The sequence below is a fragment of the Mesocricetus auratus genome, unplaced genomic scaffold (genome assembly GCF_017639785.1).
Source record: "Mesocricetus auratus isolate SY011 unplaced genomic scaffold, BCM_Maur_2.0 Super-Scaffold_4256, whole genome shotgun sequence".
NCBI classification, from domain to species: domain Eukaryota; kingdom Metazoa; phylum Chordata; class Mammalia; order Rodentia; family Cricetidae; genus Mesocricetus; species Mesocricetus auratus.
The window spans coordinates 78,943,485-78,956,380 of record NW_024429182.1 but is presented as its reverse complement, the minus strand read 5'-3'; the positions used below and the strand labels follow the sequence as shown (position 1 = coordinate 78,956,380).

Below are 12,896 nucleotides of genomic sequence, written 5' to 3'. Positions count from 1 at the left end.
TCCCTCACCCGAAGAGTGGATAGAGAAAATGTGGTACATCTACACAATGGAGTACTATTCAGCAGAAAAAAATAATAGAATCATGAGATTCGCAGGCAAATGGATGACACTAGAAGAAACCATCCTGAGTGAGGTAACCCAGTCACAAAAAGAGAAACATGGCATGTACTCTCTCATATGTGGATTTTAGACATAGATCTGGGGAGTGCCAGCCTACAATCCTATGGCCAGAGAGTCTGGGAAACAGAAACTTCATTTAGTGGCTGATCGAAGAAGAGGCAGACTCCCTCGGTTAAGTACTGAGCTGAACTCAAGAAAGCCAGTAACAGAGAGGGAGGACTGATGATCAAAGGGATTAAGACTGGGCTGGTTTAACCCCCAGAAACAGCTGACCAGACAAAGGATAACTCTTGAATCCCAGGCATCAGCCTGGGAATCCAGCATGGGACTGATCAAGACCCCCTGAATCTGGGTGTCAGTGAGGAGGCCTAGGGAATCTATTGAGCCTTGGGCAGCAGATCAGTACCCATCCCAAGTATACACACGGACTTGGACTCCCATAGAACAATGTGAGGTGCACTCTCACCCTGAACTCTTGGGGAAGGGTCTAGGCCCTGCCCTATATGAAATGACAGACTATGGACACCCCCATGGAGGGCCTCACCGTCCCTGGGGGAATGAGGGGATACCGGGGGGGGATTGGGGGGAGGGCACGGGAGGAGGGGAGGGAATGGGAGAGGGACCTGGAACTGACTTGTGAAGCAACCTCGTTTCTTATCTAAATTTAAACTGGAAAATAAAATATAAAAAAATATATCATCATGAATCAGCCTACAAGGGAAAGAGTCATCCTATTAAGCGGTATAGCTGCTAGGAAGATGTCCATGTTTCTGTAAACAATCATCTTATAAGCAATCCTAGCTAACTCGTTGTGTAACAAATTAACTATTCAAATAAATAAATAAATATTAAACACATAAAAAAACAAAGAGTTGGTTCTTTGAGAAAATCAACAAAATAGACAAAACTTTATCCAAACTTATGAAACTGCAGAGTGTGAACATGCAAATTAACAAAATTAGAAATGAAAAGATGAAAAAAAAGAAATGAAAAGATGGGCATAACAACGGACACTGAGGAAATCCAGAGAATCATCCGGTCATACTTTGAAAACCTGTATTCCACAAAATTTGAAAATCTAAAGGAAGTGAACAACTTCCTGCATAGATATCACTTGCCAAATTTAAATCAAGAACAGATAAGCAATTTAAATAAACTTATAACCTCTAAGGAAATAGAAGCAATCATCAACGGTCTCCCAACTAAAAAAAGCCCAGGGCCAGATGGTCTCAGTGCAGAGTTCTACCAGAAATTCAAAGAGCAGCTTATACTAATTCTTCTCAAAGTATTCCATGCAATAGAAGCAGAAGGGTCTTTGCCAAACTCTTTCTATGAGGCATCAATAACCTTGATACCCAAGCCACACAAAGACACAACTAAGAAAGAGAACTTCAGACCAATATCCCTCATGAACATTGATGCAAAAATACTCAATAAAATACTGGAAAATAGGAGCCAAGAACACATTAGAAAACTCATCCACCATGATCAAGTAGGCTTATTCCCAGACATGCAGGGCTGGTTCAACATATGAAAATCTATTAATGTAATCCACCATATAAACAAGCAGAAGAACAAAAATCACATGATCATCTCACTAGATCCTGAAAAGGCCTTTGACAAAGTCCAACACCCCTTCATGACAAAGGTCCAAGAGAGATCTGGGATAACAGGAACTTATCTCAACATAATAAACACTACATACAGCAAACCAACAGCCAACATCAAACTAAATGGACAGAAACTCAACTTAATTCCTCTAAGATCAGGAACAAGACAAGTCTGTCCACTCTCGCCATACCTCTTCAATATTGTACTTGAAGTTCTAGCTAGATCATTAAGACAACAAAAGGAGATCAAGAGAATACAAATTGGAAAAGAAGAGATCTAACTTACACTATTTGCAGATGATATAAAGTGACCCAAAAACTCCACCAGGGATCTCCTGCACCTGATAAATACTTTCAGTATAGTGGCAGGATACAAGATCAACTCAAGAAAATCAGTAGCCCTACTATATATAGACGATAAAAGGGCTGAGAAAGAAATCAGAGAAACATCACCCTTTACAATAGCCACAAACAACATAAAATACCTTGGGGGTAACACTAACCAAACAAGTGAAAGACCTGTATAGCAAGAACTTTGAGTCTTTAAAGAAAGAAATCAAAGAAGACACCAGAAGGTAGAAAGACCTCCCATGCTCTTGGATAGGTAGGATCAACATAGTAAAAATGCCAATCTTACTGAAAGCAATATACAGATTTAACACAATCCCCATTAAAATCCCAGCACAATTCTTCACAGACTTGAAAGAACAATAATCAACTTTATATGGAAAAACAAAAGACCCAGGATAGACAAAACAACTTATTCAACAAAGCAACATCTGGAGACATCTCCATACTTGATTTCAAGCTCTATTATAGAGCTAAAGTCCTGAAAAGAGCTTGGTATTGGCACAAAAATAGATAGGTAGACCAATGGAATCAAATTGAACACTCTGATATTAACCCATGATGCCATGATGGGGGAAGTCCTGTGTATATGTCAATAAAGCACTGTTGACCAATAGGGAAGCAAGATAGGTAGGACTAGGAGTCCAGGAGGACTCTGGGTAGGAGAAACACAGGGAGTCACGATGTAGCTGGCCAGAGAAATAAGATGTCCGGAACTTTGCTCCGGTAAGAGAAATACTTAGATTAACAATTATGGGGTAAATACTTAAGTCAGAGCTAGCCAGTAAGAAACAAGCAAGGCCAACAGCTTCATAATTAATATAGCCTCCTGTGTGTTTATCTGGGATTGATGGGGCTCTGGAACCAGGCTGGCAGGAAGGTTTCTCATTACACCCATACATGTATGAACATATGATTTTCAACAAAGAAGCTAAAAATATACAATGGAAAAAAGAAAGAATCTTCAGCAAATGGTATTGGCATAACTGGATGCTGGCATGTAGAAGAATGCAGATAGATCCATGTCTATTGCCACGCACAAATGGATCAAAGACCTCAACATAAATCCAGCCACACTGAATCTCTTAGAAGAGAAAGTGGGAGGCACCCTTGGACAAATTAGTACAGGAGACCGCTTCCTGGACATAACTCCAGTAGCACACACACTAAGATCAACAATGAATACATGGGACCTCCTGAAACTGAGAAGCTTCTGTAAGGCAAAGGACACGGTCAGCAAGACAAAAAGGCAGACCACAGAATGGAAAAAGACATTCACTAACCCCACATCTGACAGAGGGCTTATCTCCAAAATTTAGAAAGAATTCAAGAAGTAAGTCTCCAAAACACCAAAGTATCCAATCAAAAAATGGGGCGTAGAACTAAATAGAGAATTCTCAATAGAGGAGACTAAAATGACTGAGAGGCACATGAGAAAGTGCTCCACATCCCTAGCCATCCAGGAAATGCAAATCAAAACAACTCTGAGATACCATCTTACTCCTGTCAGAATGGCTAAAATAAAAAACTCCAATGACAGTTTATGCTAGAGAGGATCTGGAGAAAGGGGAACACTCCTACACTGCTGGTGGGAGTGCTGACTTGTACAGGCACTTTGTGAATCAGTATGGAGATTCCTCAGGAAAATGGGAATCAGTCCACCACAAGACCCAGCAATTCCACTCTTAGGCATATATCCAAAAGATACACATTCATACAATAAGGATGTCTGTTCCACTACATTCATAGCAGCATTATTTGTTAAAGCCAGAACCTGTAATCAACCTAGATGCCCCTCAACTGAAGAGTGGATAGAGACAATGTGGTACATTTACACAATGCAGTACTATTCAGTGGGAAAAAAATGGAATATTGAGATTTGCAGGCAAATGGAAGGCACTAGAAGAAACCATACTGAGTGAGGTAACCCAGTCACAAAAAGAGAAACATGGTATGTACTCACTCATTTATGGATTTTAGACATGAATCAGGGGAGTGCCAGCATACAATCCCACTGACAGAGAGTCTAGGAAACAGAACCTTCATCCAGCGACTGATGGAAGCAGAGGCAGATACCCACAAACAAACACTGAACTGAATTCAGAAAGAGAGAACTCAAGGGCAAAGGAGTTAAGAGTGGGCTGGTTTAACCCACAGAAACAGCTGACCTGAACAAGAGGGAGCTCTTGGACTCCAGATCGATGGCTGTGTGGAAAGCATGGAACTGACTCAGACCCCCTTTATGTGGGTGTCAGTGAGGAGGCCAAGGTAATCTATGGGGCCTTGTGTAGTATTTATCCCTGGCATACAAATAGACTTTGAGTGGCCATGCCACAATATGGGAGGCTCTCTCAGCTGGGACTCTTGGGGGAGGGCCTAGACCCTGCCCTGGATGAAATGACAGTTATTGGAGATAAAACATGGAGGGCCTCACCCTCCCTGGGGGTCGGAGTGGAGATTGGATGGGGAAGCTGGGGGGCCTGGTAGGATTGACATGTGAAACAGGATTGTTTCAAAACTAAATAAAAAAAGAAAACTGTGAATGAACCCAAACCCACTGAATTATACACTTTAAGTGGGCTTACTACACAATGAGTGATTAACTTCCCAATACAGCTATTAAAATGAATTTACAAATTGAACTTATAACCATATTTGGGCTTTTATTTTGTTTAAGATACCACTTAAGAAAGGAAAATGGCAGTTCACAAATTCAGGAAAAAAAGGTTTAAATATCGGCAACCAAAGAGATTTAAATTCAGAGCACATTATCCATTCACTGTAGTAAAAAATGGTTGACATGTAATTTACTATCTTATCCAAAGCACCATTTCTTTCAGGCATAGGTGGAAAAGGTGAGTCTAACTAGTCTTTGTGATTCCTTTTGCAACTTCCTGACCATTGTTAGATATATAGTTTACATTATGTGTGCTTCCCGTGTTGCTCAGCTGATAAAACTGCCTTTCCGGCTGGAGAGATAGCTCAGAGTTCCTGAGTTCAAGTCCCAGCAACCACATGGTGGCTCACAACTATCTAGAATGAGATCTGGTGCCCTCTTCTGGTGTGCAGGCAGAACATTGTATACAAAATAAATAAATAAATCTTTAAAAAATAACCTGCCTTTCTTCCTATATTTACAGGGGTGTTGTTTTAGGCTCTCTGTTTGTTCATTGAGGCATAATTTGGTTAATATTTAATAAAATGATAAATCATTCATATGTATATATGCATATGTGTTTTCCTGTTCTCCTGCTACAATTTTTCTGTCATGGGAGAAGGTGCCATTTATGGCTTCTTCATAGCTACAAACAGAACATATTCTACAATGCAGCTACACAAATGCACAATAATTTCTTGTTGAATAAACAAATGAGTTGATTAGCACTGATTAGTGACTAAAGAGATTTTATTATATGAGGTAGAGGGAGATGTCTGAGGTCTGTCAGTCCCAAATTTTAGAATGTGTAGCTAGGTAGATAGTTGTGTAGCTTATGCAGATAAGATCATAGGCAAGAGGATTCCTTTTGGGTGTAACAAGTAGAGTCTAGAATGTCTAGAAGCATTGCTTAGTTTCCATAATTTAATCTCTCTTAGATTTTTTTCCTCTTTCCTTGAGATTAATGACATTTTCTCTAACTCTGAATAATTATTGAGCCCTTGTTTATAGTAACAGTAATCAAATTAGTCCTTGTTTTTCCTTTTACAGAAATTCACCTTAAAAAATAGTACCCTGATGGCTGTAAAAGACTTGTCTTTGAACTTGTATGAGGGACAGATAACAGTTCTTCTAGGACATAACGGGGCAGGAAAGACCACCACTTTATCCATTCTCACAGGTGTGTATCCAGGGTCACACTTGGGGCAAGCTCTGTGGACCAAGGGTCAAGTGTGAGGTTTCTGCTGACACTCCTGAAGATGACATCATTGTAATATAATTAGTTAATTCACTCAGTTCTTAAAGCACAAATCATTTTATATCATTGGATTAGTCCTTGCTTCAATATCTCAGATGCTTCAAGCCTACCTTCCTTTTGAGTGTGCCATTCTGAATGATTATCCAAGTCCCCACTTTTGAAAGTTTATGTTCATTTTTTTACTGGTTGCCCCCAACTTTGCTTTACTTTCTATTATTCTCTCCACATCAAAGAAACAATTATAATTTTCTTGATAAGTATTACTCTTCAGTGTGGATGCATACTATGAATATATATTAATTTGTTGAGAATATTTCAAACACAGAGCTAAATTAAAACTTTAAAAATCAAATATCCCTATATATATAACCTATATGCTACCATTCTAACATTTTACTATACTTTTTACATACCTCTCAACCCATTTAAAATATTTCTGTTAATTTTAGACATTAAACATTCTTTTCATTATGTAATTTAGATATTTTCTTTTGATAAAATGCTTAAATATTACTTGCTAAATTTTGACACATACATACATACATACATATCTGTGTAGCTCAACTACCTTTTAAGATGGGGAACTATACCCAGAAAATTCTCTAATTTCTCAAATAATCCACTTAAAAATACCCCATTCTTATTTACTTATTTTGTGTGTCTAGGGAGAGGCACATTGGTGCCATAGCACACATGGAGATACCAGAGGACAACCCTAGAAGTTCTTTCTCCTCCCCATGGGGCTAGTGATTGGACTTAGGCTGTCAGGTATGGCAACAAGTGCCTGTACCAATTTGACCATCCCATCGGCCTAAGAATTCTACTATTAATTAATTTCAACCAATACATTTCATATTATCTAATATCTTTATTTCATTAATATAGATTTTTAACATGCAAGTATTGTGATAGAAACCCAAAGTGAATGGATAGGCCCAAAGTCCTTACCTCCAGGGATTGTATATTGGATGGGAATGCAGATAGACAGGAATTTTATAATGTCGCTTGAGAAACAGAGAGATCTCAAGGTGACGGGGAGCTCTACCCTGACAGTCTTGAATAAGATTCTGCTTAGGGGGGGGTAGGTAAGTGGGAATGATATCTAAGTCTGGGAAAAGATTAAAAAAAAACAGAGTGATGTGTATTGTAAGGACATACAGGGCCTGGGAGCAAGAGCATAGAGGCAGTCAAGTGGCCAGAGAAGAGAAAACAAGTGAGGGAAGGGATGACAAAAAGAACATGACAGTGTCAGGTGAGATTCCAGGTCAGGGCTGAGATCTGTAGGGCATGCCAGTGGGTAGGGCTTCTGAGACAATGAGTGGTACACATCGAATGTTGTTGAATTTCCCCTGAACCTCAGTTTAAAACCTCTTAAAGGAATTCTTTCTCAACTGGAGTCACATGACTGTAAAGGAATCACTGCTGTGGTTGACAGTAGTATAGTATCTCCTACCACTCACTGAATGTTCCTGTATCTGCTGTCTTGGAACACACTCCATGTATTACATGCCCATGGCACTTGTCCACAAAGTCATGTCCTTGTCCCAGAACCTGTGACTGTTGCTTTATAAGGCAGAGATTGTCAGATGGCCTTAAGCACAATGCAGTGACTAGTGCCTTGTAAGGGAAAGACAGCAAAAGAAGATGCACAAAAGAGACAAGGAGATGCAACAGTGGAGGCAGAAGAGGGGCTGGCACTACCACACGCCAGGTAATGCCACCTGACACTACAGTATGGTTAAACCAAGGGACCAGTGTTGTGGAGTATTGGCTTAAGATGTGTTACATTCTTTTATGCTGTGGAACATTTGTTTAATAGTGCAAAAATGTGTTGCATTGTTTTATGTTGCGTTCTTTTATGTTTATGTTGTTTAACTCGGTAAAGCTGTGTTACTTTGCCTGTTTAAAACACCTGATTGGTCTAATAAAAATTTGAATAGCCAATAGCTAGGCAGGAGAGAGAAATAGGTGGGGATGCCTGGCAGTTATATTAAATAGAAAAGAAGGAGAAGAGGAAGGATTGCGAGAAGGAGAGGAGGATGCCAGAGGCCATCCACATAGCCAAACAGTCATACAGCCAAGCATGGGGTATGAAGTAAAGAAAGGTATATAGAATAGAGAAAGGCAAAAAGCCCAGAGGCAAAAGGTAGATGATGTAATTTAAGAAAAGCTGTCAAGAAACAAGCCAAACTAAGGCCAGACATTCCTAAACTAAGAATAAGTCTCCATGTATTTATTTGAGAGCTGGGTGGCAGGCCCTCAAAGAGAAAAATAAAACAGACCAGTTTTCCTCTTCAGCTTCTGTTGGAGTCATGCTTCCCTACAGATCTTTTAGTTTGAATCAGTGTCATTGATTTTAGGCTTCTGTCCTAAATACCTCTGTTTTTAGCCACCAAGTTTGTGATAATTTGTTACATTAGGCATTGGAAGCTAATACACTTGTTGCCTGTGGACATAAGAGGTACTTTGTGTCCATGTCTTCACAAATTTCCCTTCATCTATGAAAGCCCAGCTCCACAGTGGCCTCCATTACTCCTCATTAATAATTATAAACTCTAACCTGTGTTTGGTAAATAATGTGTCCCAGTAACTAGAACAGCCCCTTACAGAGTCTCCAAAGGTGTACACATGACTTATCAACCACATGTTACCATTGTTCATTCATTTGCTTCCATCATTAGATTTAAAATTTTTGGGGAAAGGTTCATGATTTGTTAATTTTGCTAAATAGTATTATTTTTTAGGTAAATTTGTCATAAGTAACCATTCAAGTGTACAGTTAAGTTATTTTAGTACACTCAGAGTGTTGTGTAGCTGTTGCCCCAAAAGAAACCTCTAACTCTCAGACATCACTTTATAGTTAATGTCCCATCTTTCTTGTCAGTGACCATCACCAGTTTGATTTCAGGTCCCATGAACTTGACTAATATGTGGCCATTTGTGTGTGGATTTGAATTACTGTCACATGACCTTTCATTTTATGCCAAAGGAAACCTTTTCAAATTTCTTGTAGGGAAGGCTATTATTATCAGACCCACTCTGTAATTGATTAGATGGTGATATCTTTGAAGGAGAGACTTGATGGATATAGCCAAGGAAAAGAAGCAACTTAGGTGTGTATCAGTTGATGAATAGCTAAAGGAAATGTGATATACAATGGAATACTATTTAGCCATAAAAAGAATGTGACAATTCTGTCATTTGTGACAATGTGGACAGGAATGGAAAAATCAAGTGAAACACGGAAAGACAAGACAAGTATTGTACAGTTAAAGTCACATATATGATAAAAATTGATATTATAGAAGTTGAGAGAAGAGTTGTCACTACATGAGTCTGGAGAGAAATGGGAAGGGATGGATGGGTACACTGGATTAATTGTTACTGAATTAATTAGATAGAAATAAGAGGTTCTGGTGTGTTATTATACATTAAAAAAGCACCTATATAGACAACAGTTTCCTGGTGGCTTTCTGCATCCCATAGGTACAACTGGCCTCTACCCCAAGTGTCCCAGGAAAGGCAGCATTTATGTTCATAACTAAGAATAAGCCTCCATGTGTGATTTATTTGGGAGCTGGGTGGCTAGCATGGTGGCTGGCCTCCTCTCTTGTTCTCTTGCTGCTCCCTCTTCCTCATTTCTCCTTCTATTTCCTCTCTGCCTGCCAGCCACCACACCAACCATGGAGTAAGAGTGAAAATAAGATATACAGAAATAAGAAAAGGGAAAAGCCCAGAGACAAAATGTACATAAGATAATTTAAGATAAAAAGCTGTCTAGAAACAAGCCAAGCTAAGGTTGGAAGTTCATAACTAAGAATAAGCCTCCATGAGTGATTTATTTGGGAGCTGGGTGGTTGGCCTCTCTCAAAAAGCAAAAGGAATAAAACATTTCATTCAACAGATGCAGAACAATCTTTCAACAAAATCTAACATATCTTCATGATAAAAGTCTTAGGGAGTGTAGGAATTGGGGGAACACAACTCAACACAATAAAAGTTATAGATGAGATAACTACAGCCAACTTCATCCCAAGTAGAGAAAACTTTTTTAAAAATCCCACTGAAATCAGGAACAAGGCAGGACTTTCAATTATCTTAACTTCTTTTCAATATTGTGCTCAAAGCACTTACTGGAGAAATAAGGAAAGAGAAGCAATTAGATACAAATGGAAAAAGGAATCAAACTGTCTCTGTTTACAGATGATATGATACATAATAGATGGACAAATTCTACCAGAGAAATTCTGAAAAACAATCAACAATATTAATAACATGGTGGGATACAGAATCAATACATACAACTATGCCCCAACAAAGAGTAAAAGATCATGGACACATGAATAAACCTAACCAAGCAGGTGAAGGACATCTACATTGAAAACTTTAAACCTCTGAAGAAAGACAGACATGAGGAAATGGAAAGACATCATAGACTCATGGATGATTGAATTAATATTGTGAAGATGCCCATTATACCAAAACCATTCTCTGATTCAGTGTAATCCCAATTGAAACTTCCATCTTGTTCTTCAAAGAAATGGAAAAACTACCCTAAGGATTATATGGAACTACAAAAGATTCTGGATAACAAAAACAATCCTGATCAAAAAGAACAATGCTGGAGCAATTTACATTCTACATTTGAAGATACATTACAGTGCCATAGAAATAAAGACAGTATAGTACTGGCACAAAAGCAAGCATGTGTTTTTGTGAACATATGTGAAAAAATTCTAAAGTGAACAAAATTGAAGATCTAAACATGAGTACAAGTAGTTACAGACATCAGATAGTTAAACAAATTGCCAAAACATATGCTAGACAAAGAAAAGCACCTTCAGTGAATGGTGCTTAGAAAACTGGATGTCCACATGTAGAAGACTGTAATTAGACTCATATCTATCACCAAGCACAAAAACTAACTCCGAATGGAGCAACAACCATAATGTGAAACCTGAGACTGGTAGAAGAAAATATAGACAGTACCCTATATGATGTAGTTCTAGGCAAGGTCTTTCTAAATAGGACTCCATTTGCCTTGGAAAAATTGATAAGTGGGACATCATAAAACTAAAATGCTTCTCTACATAAGAGGAAGAAAATCAAGTGAAAAGGAAGCCCATAGAGTAGGAGAGAATCTTTTCCAGCTAAACATCTGAAAGATTAACATACAGGATATATAAAGAACTCACTGTTGGTGGGATTGCAAATTGCTTCAGTCACCATGGAAATCAACGTGGAGAATTCTCAAAAAGCTAGACATGAATGTACTATCTGTCTCGATTGTTTAACTCCTTGGCATATGCCCCAAGGACTCAATATCCTATTCCAAAGATACTTTCTCAATCACATTTATTGCTGCTCTAATCACAATAGCTAGTAAATGGAAACAACCTAAATATTCTTCAACTGATGCATGGATAATGAAAATGTGGCACATATACACTATGGAATACTACTCAGCTGTAAAAATATACAAACAAAACAAACTAAAATGAACTTTGCAGGTAAATGGATGGAACTAGAAATGATTATACCGAGTTAGGTAACAGAGACCCAGAAAGACAAATGTGGAATGTTGTCTCTCATCTGTGGCTCCTAGCTCTAAAACTTCAGGTGTGGGTAAATAACCTAGAGTAATGGCAGATACAAGCAAAAAGGGACTCTGAAGGTGGCAACAGAGACTACAAATGATTTGAAGGGAGAAATGAAAATGGAGGTGAGAAGGAGATCAATACAGAAAGAGAGATGGGGGAGTGTAAATTAACAATAAGGATGTTTGCAAGCAACCCCACAAAGAATCATATTATTTCTATTTACCTAAAATTACATAATACAAGTCTGTATTATACATATATAGTTTAAATGAAAATTTCCCACCTGCGCTGACAGTGTTCTCTACAAGAGACATAGACTATGTAACAGAAACCCCAATATCAAACATGAGAAGCCCCTTTTCAAGTTGTTCGCTGGGCAAATCTAAGAGACTTCACAAACATTATAGGCTTTTGCTGTTGCCTTTATTTTTCATCCTAGTATTTGAAGGTAAAATTCTATTCCTGATGACACCAAACACTTCAGACACAGGGTTCTGAGGATCTGTCTGAATGTCCTCTGAAAGCATTCTCCCTGAGAACCAGCTTTCCTGGTAACAGAAAGTGCCATGCAGCCTCTCAAAGGGGGAAGCAATCAACAGTCCTATCCAGCTGTGATACCTATGCACAACAACAACCAACATGGCAAGATAACACAAAGGATGCAGTATGGTATGTATGTCTTCACAGCAACCAACAGTTCACTAATTAGGCTTAAGACCTGATCAACAAGAGGGAAATTGTGTCTGGTACTGGAACCTGTTCAAATACCTGGGTCTAGTGAGGTCATGAATCTTGGAGGAGAATCTACAACCACAGCTTTACCAAACCGTCACAATTCCTAACTATGTTCTAAATATTTATCTTTATAAGCAAAGATACATGTAGACCTCTCCTTATCAAAGAAACTTCAATAGATAGAGACCATTCCAGAAAATTACAACTGACCAAAATCCAGAAAAGAAGTAAGTGCCTTGTTCAGCTGATACATCTACAACACAGCTCCTACACCTAAGGAAGAACTTCCTAATTGGCTATACATTACCTGAAATCATATATGTACATTATATGTACATGAAACATTATATGGACTGAGAAGGCTGTAGTTTCATACTTTAGGACATACATACCTTCTTACCAACAATTAAAAAAGAGATCACAGGAGTGTCTCTAAAATTTAAAAAATGCAGGTTCCCAAAGGGAGTTGGGGGGAAGAGATCACAAAATTGACAGTAAAGGGAAGTAAATGGGAAGGGTTGGAGGGAGAAAAGGGAAGGAGGAAATACCGAAATTACATTTTAATTCCA

General features: G+C 38.5%; 1 protein-coding gene across 3 annotated transcripts in view; it reads left to right on the top strand.

Moving 5' to 3' along the window:
* LOC101828403 (ATP-binding cassette sub-family A member 3) overlaps window positions 1–12,896 on the top strand; it is a 115,566-nt gene that overhangs the window by 37,657 nt on the left and 65,013 nt on the right. For all 3 annotated transcript variants that reach the window (XR_005880710.1, XM_040755408.1, XM_040755411.1), the window contains exon 12: window positions 5,785–5,914. Coding sequence is in view for 2 of the 3 variants with exons in the window: in XM_040755408.1 (XP_040611342.1) it covers window positions 5,785–5,914 (130 nt within the window). In the remaining variant the exon portion in view is untranslated. The remainder of the gene's footprint in view (window positions 1–5,784; window positions 5,915–12,896) is intronic.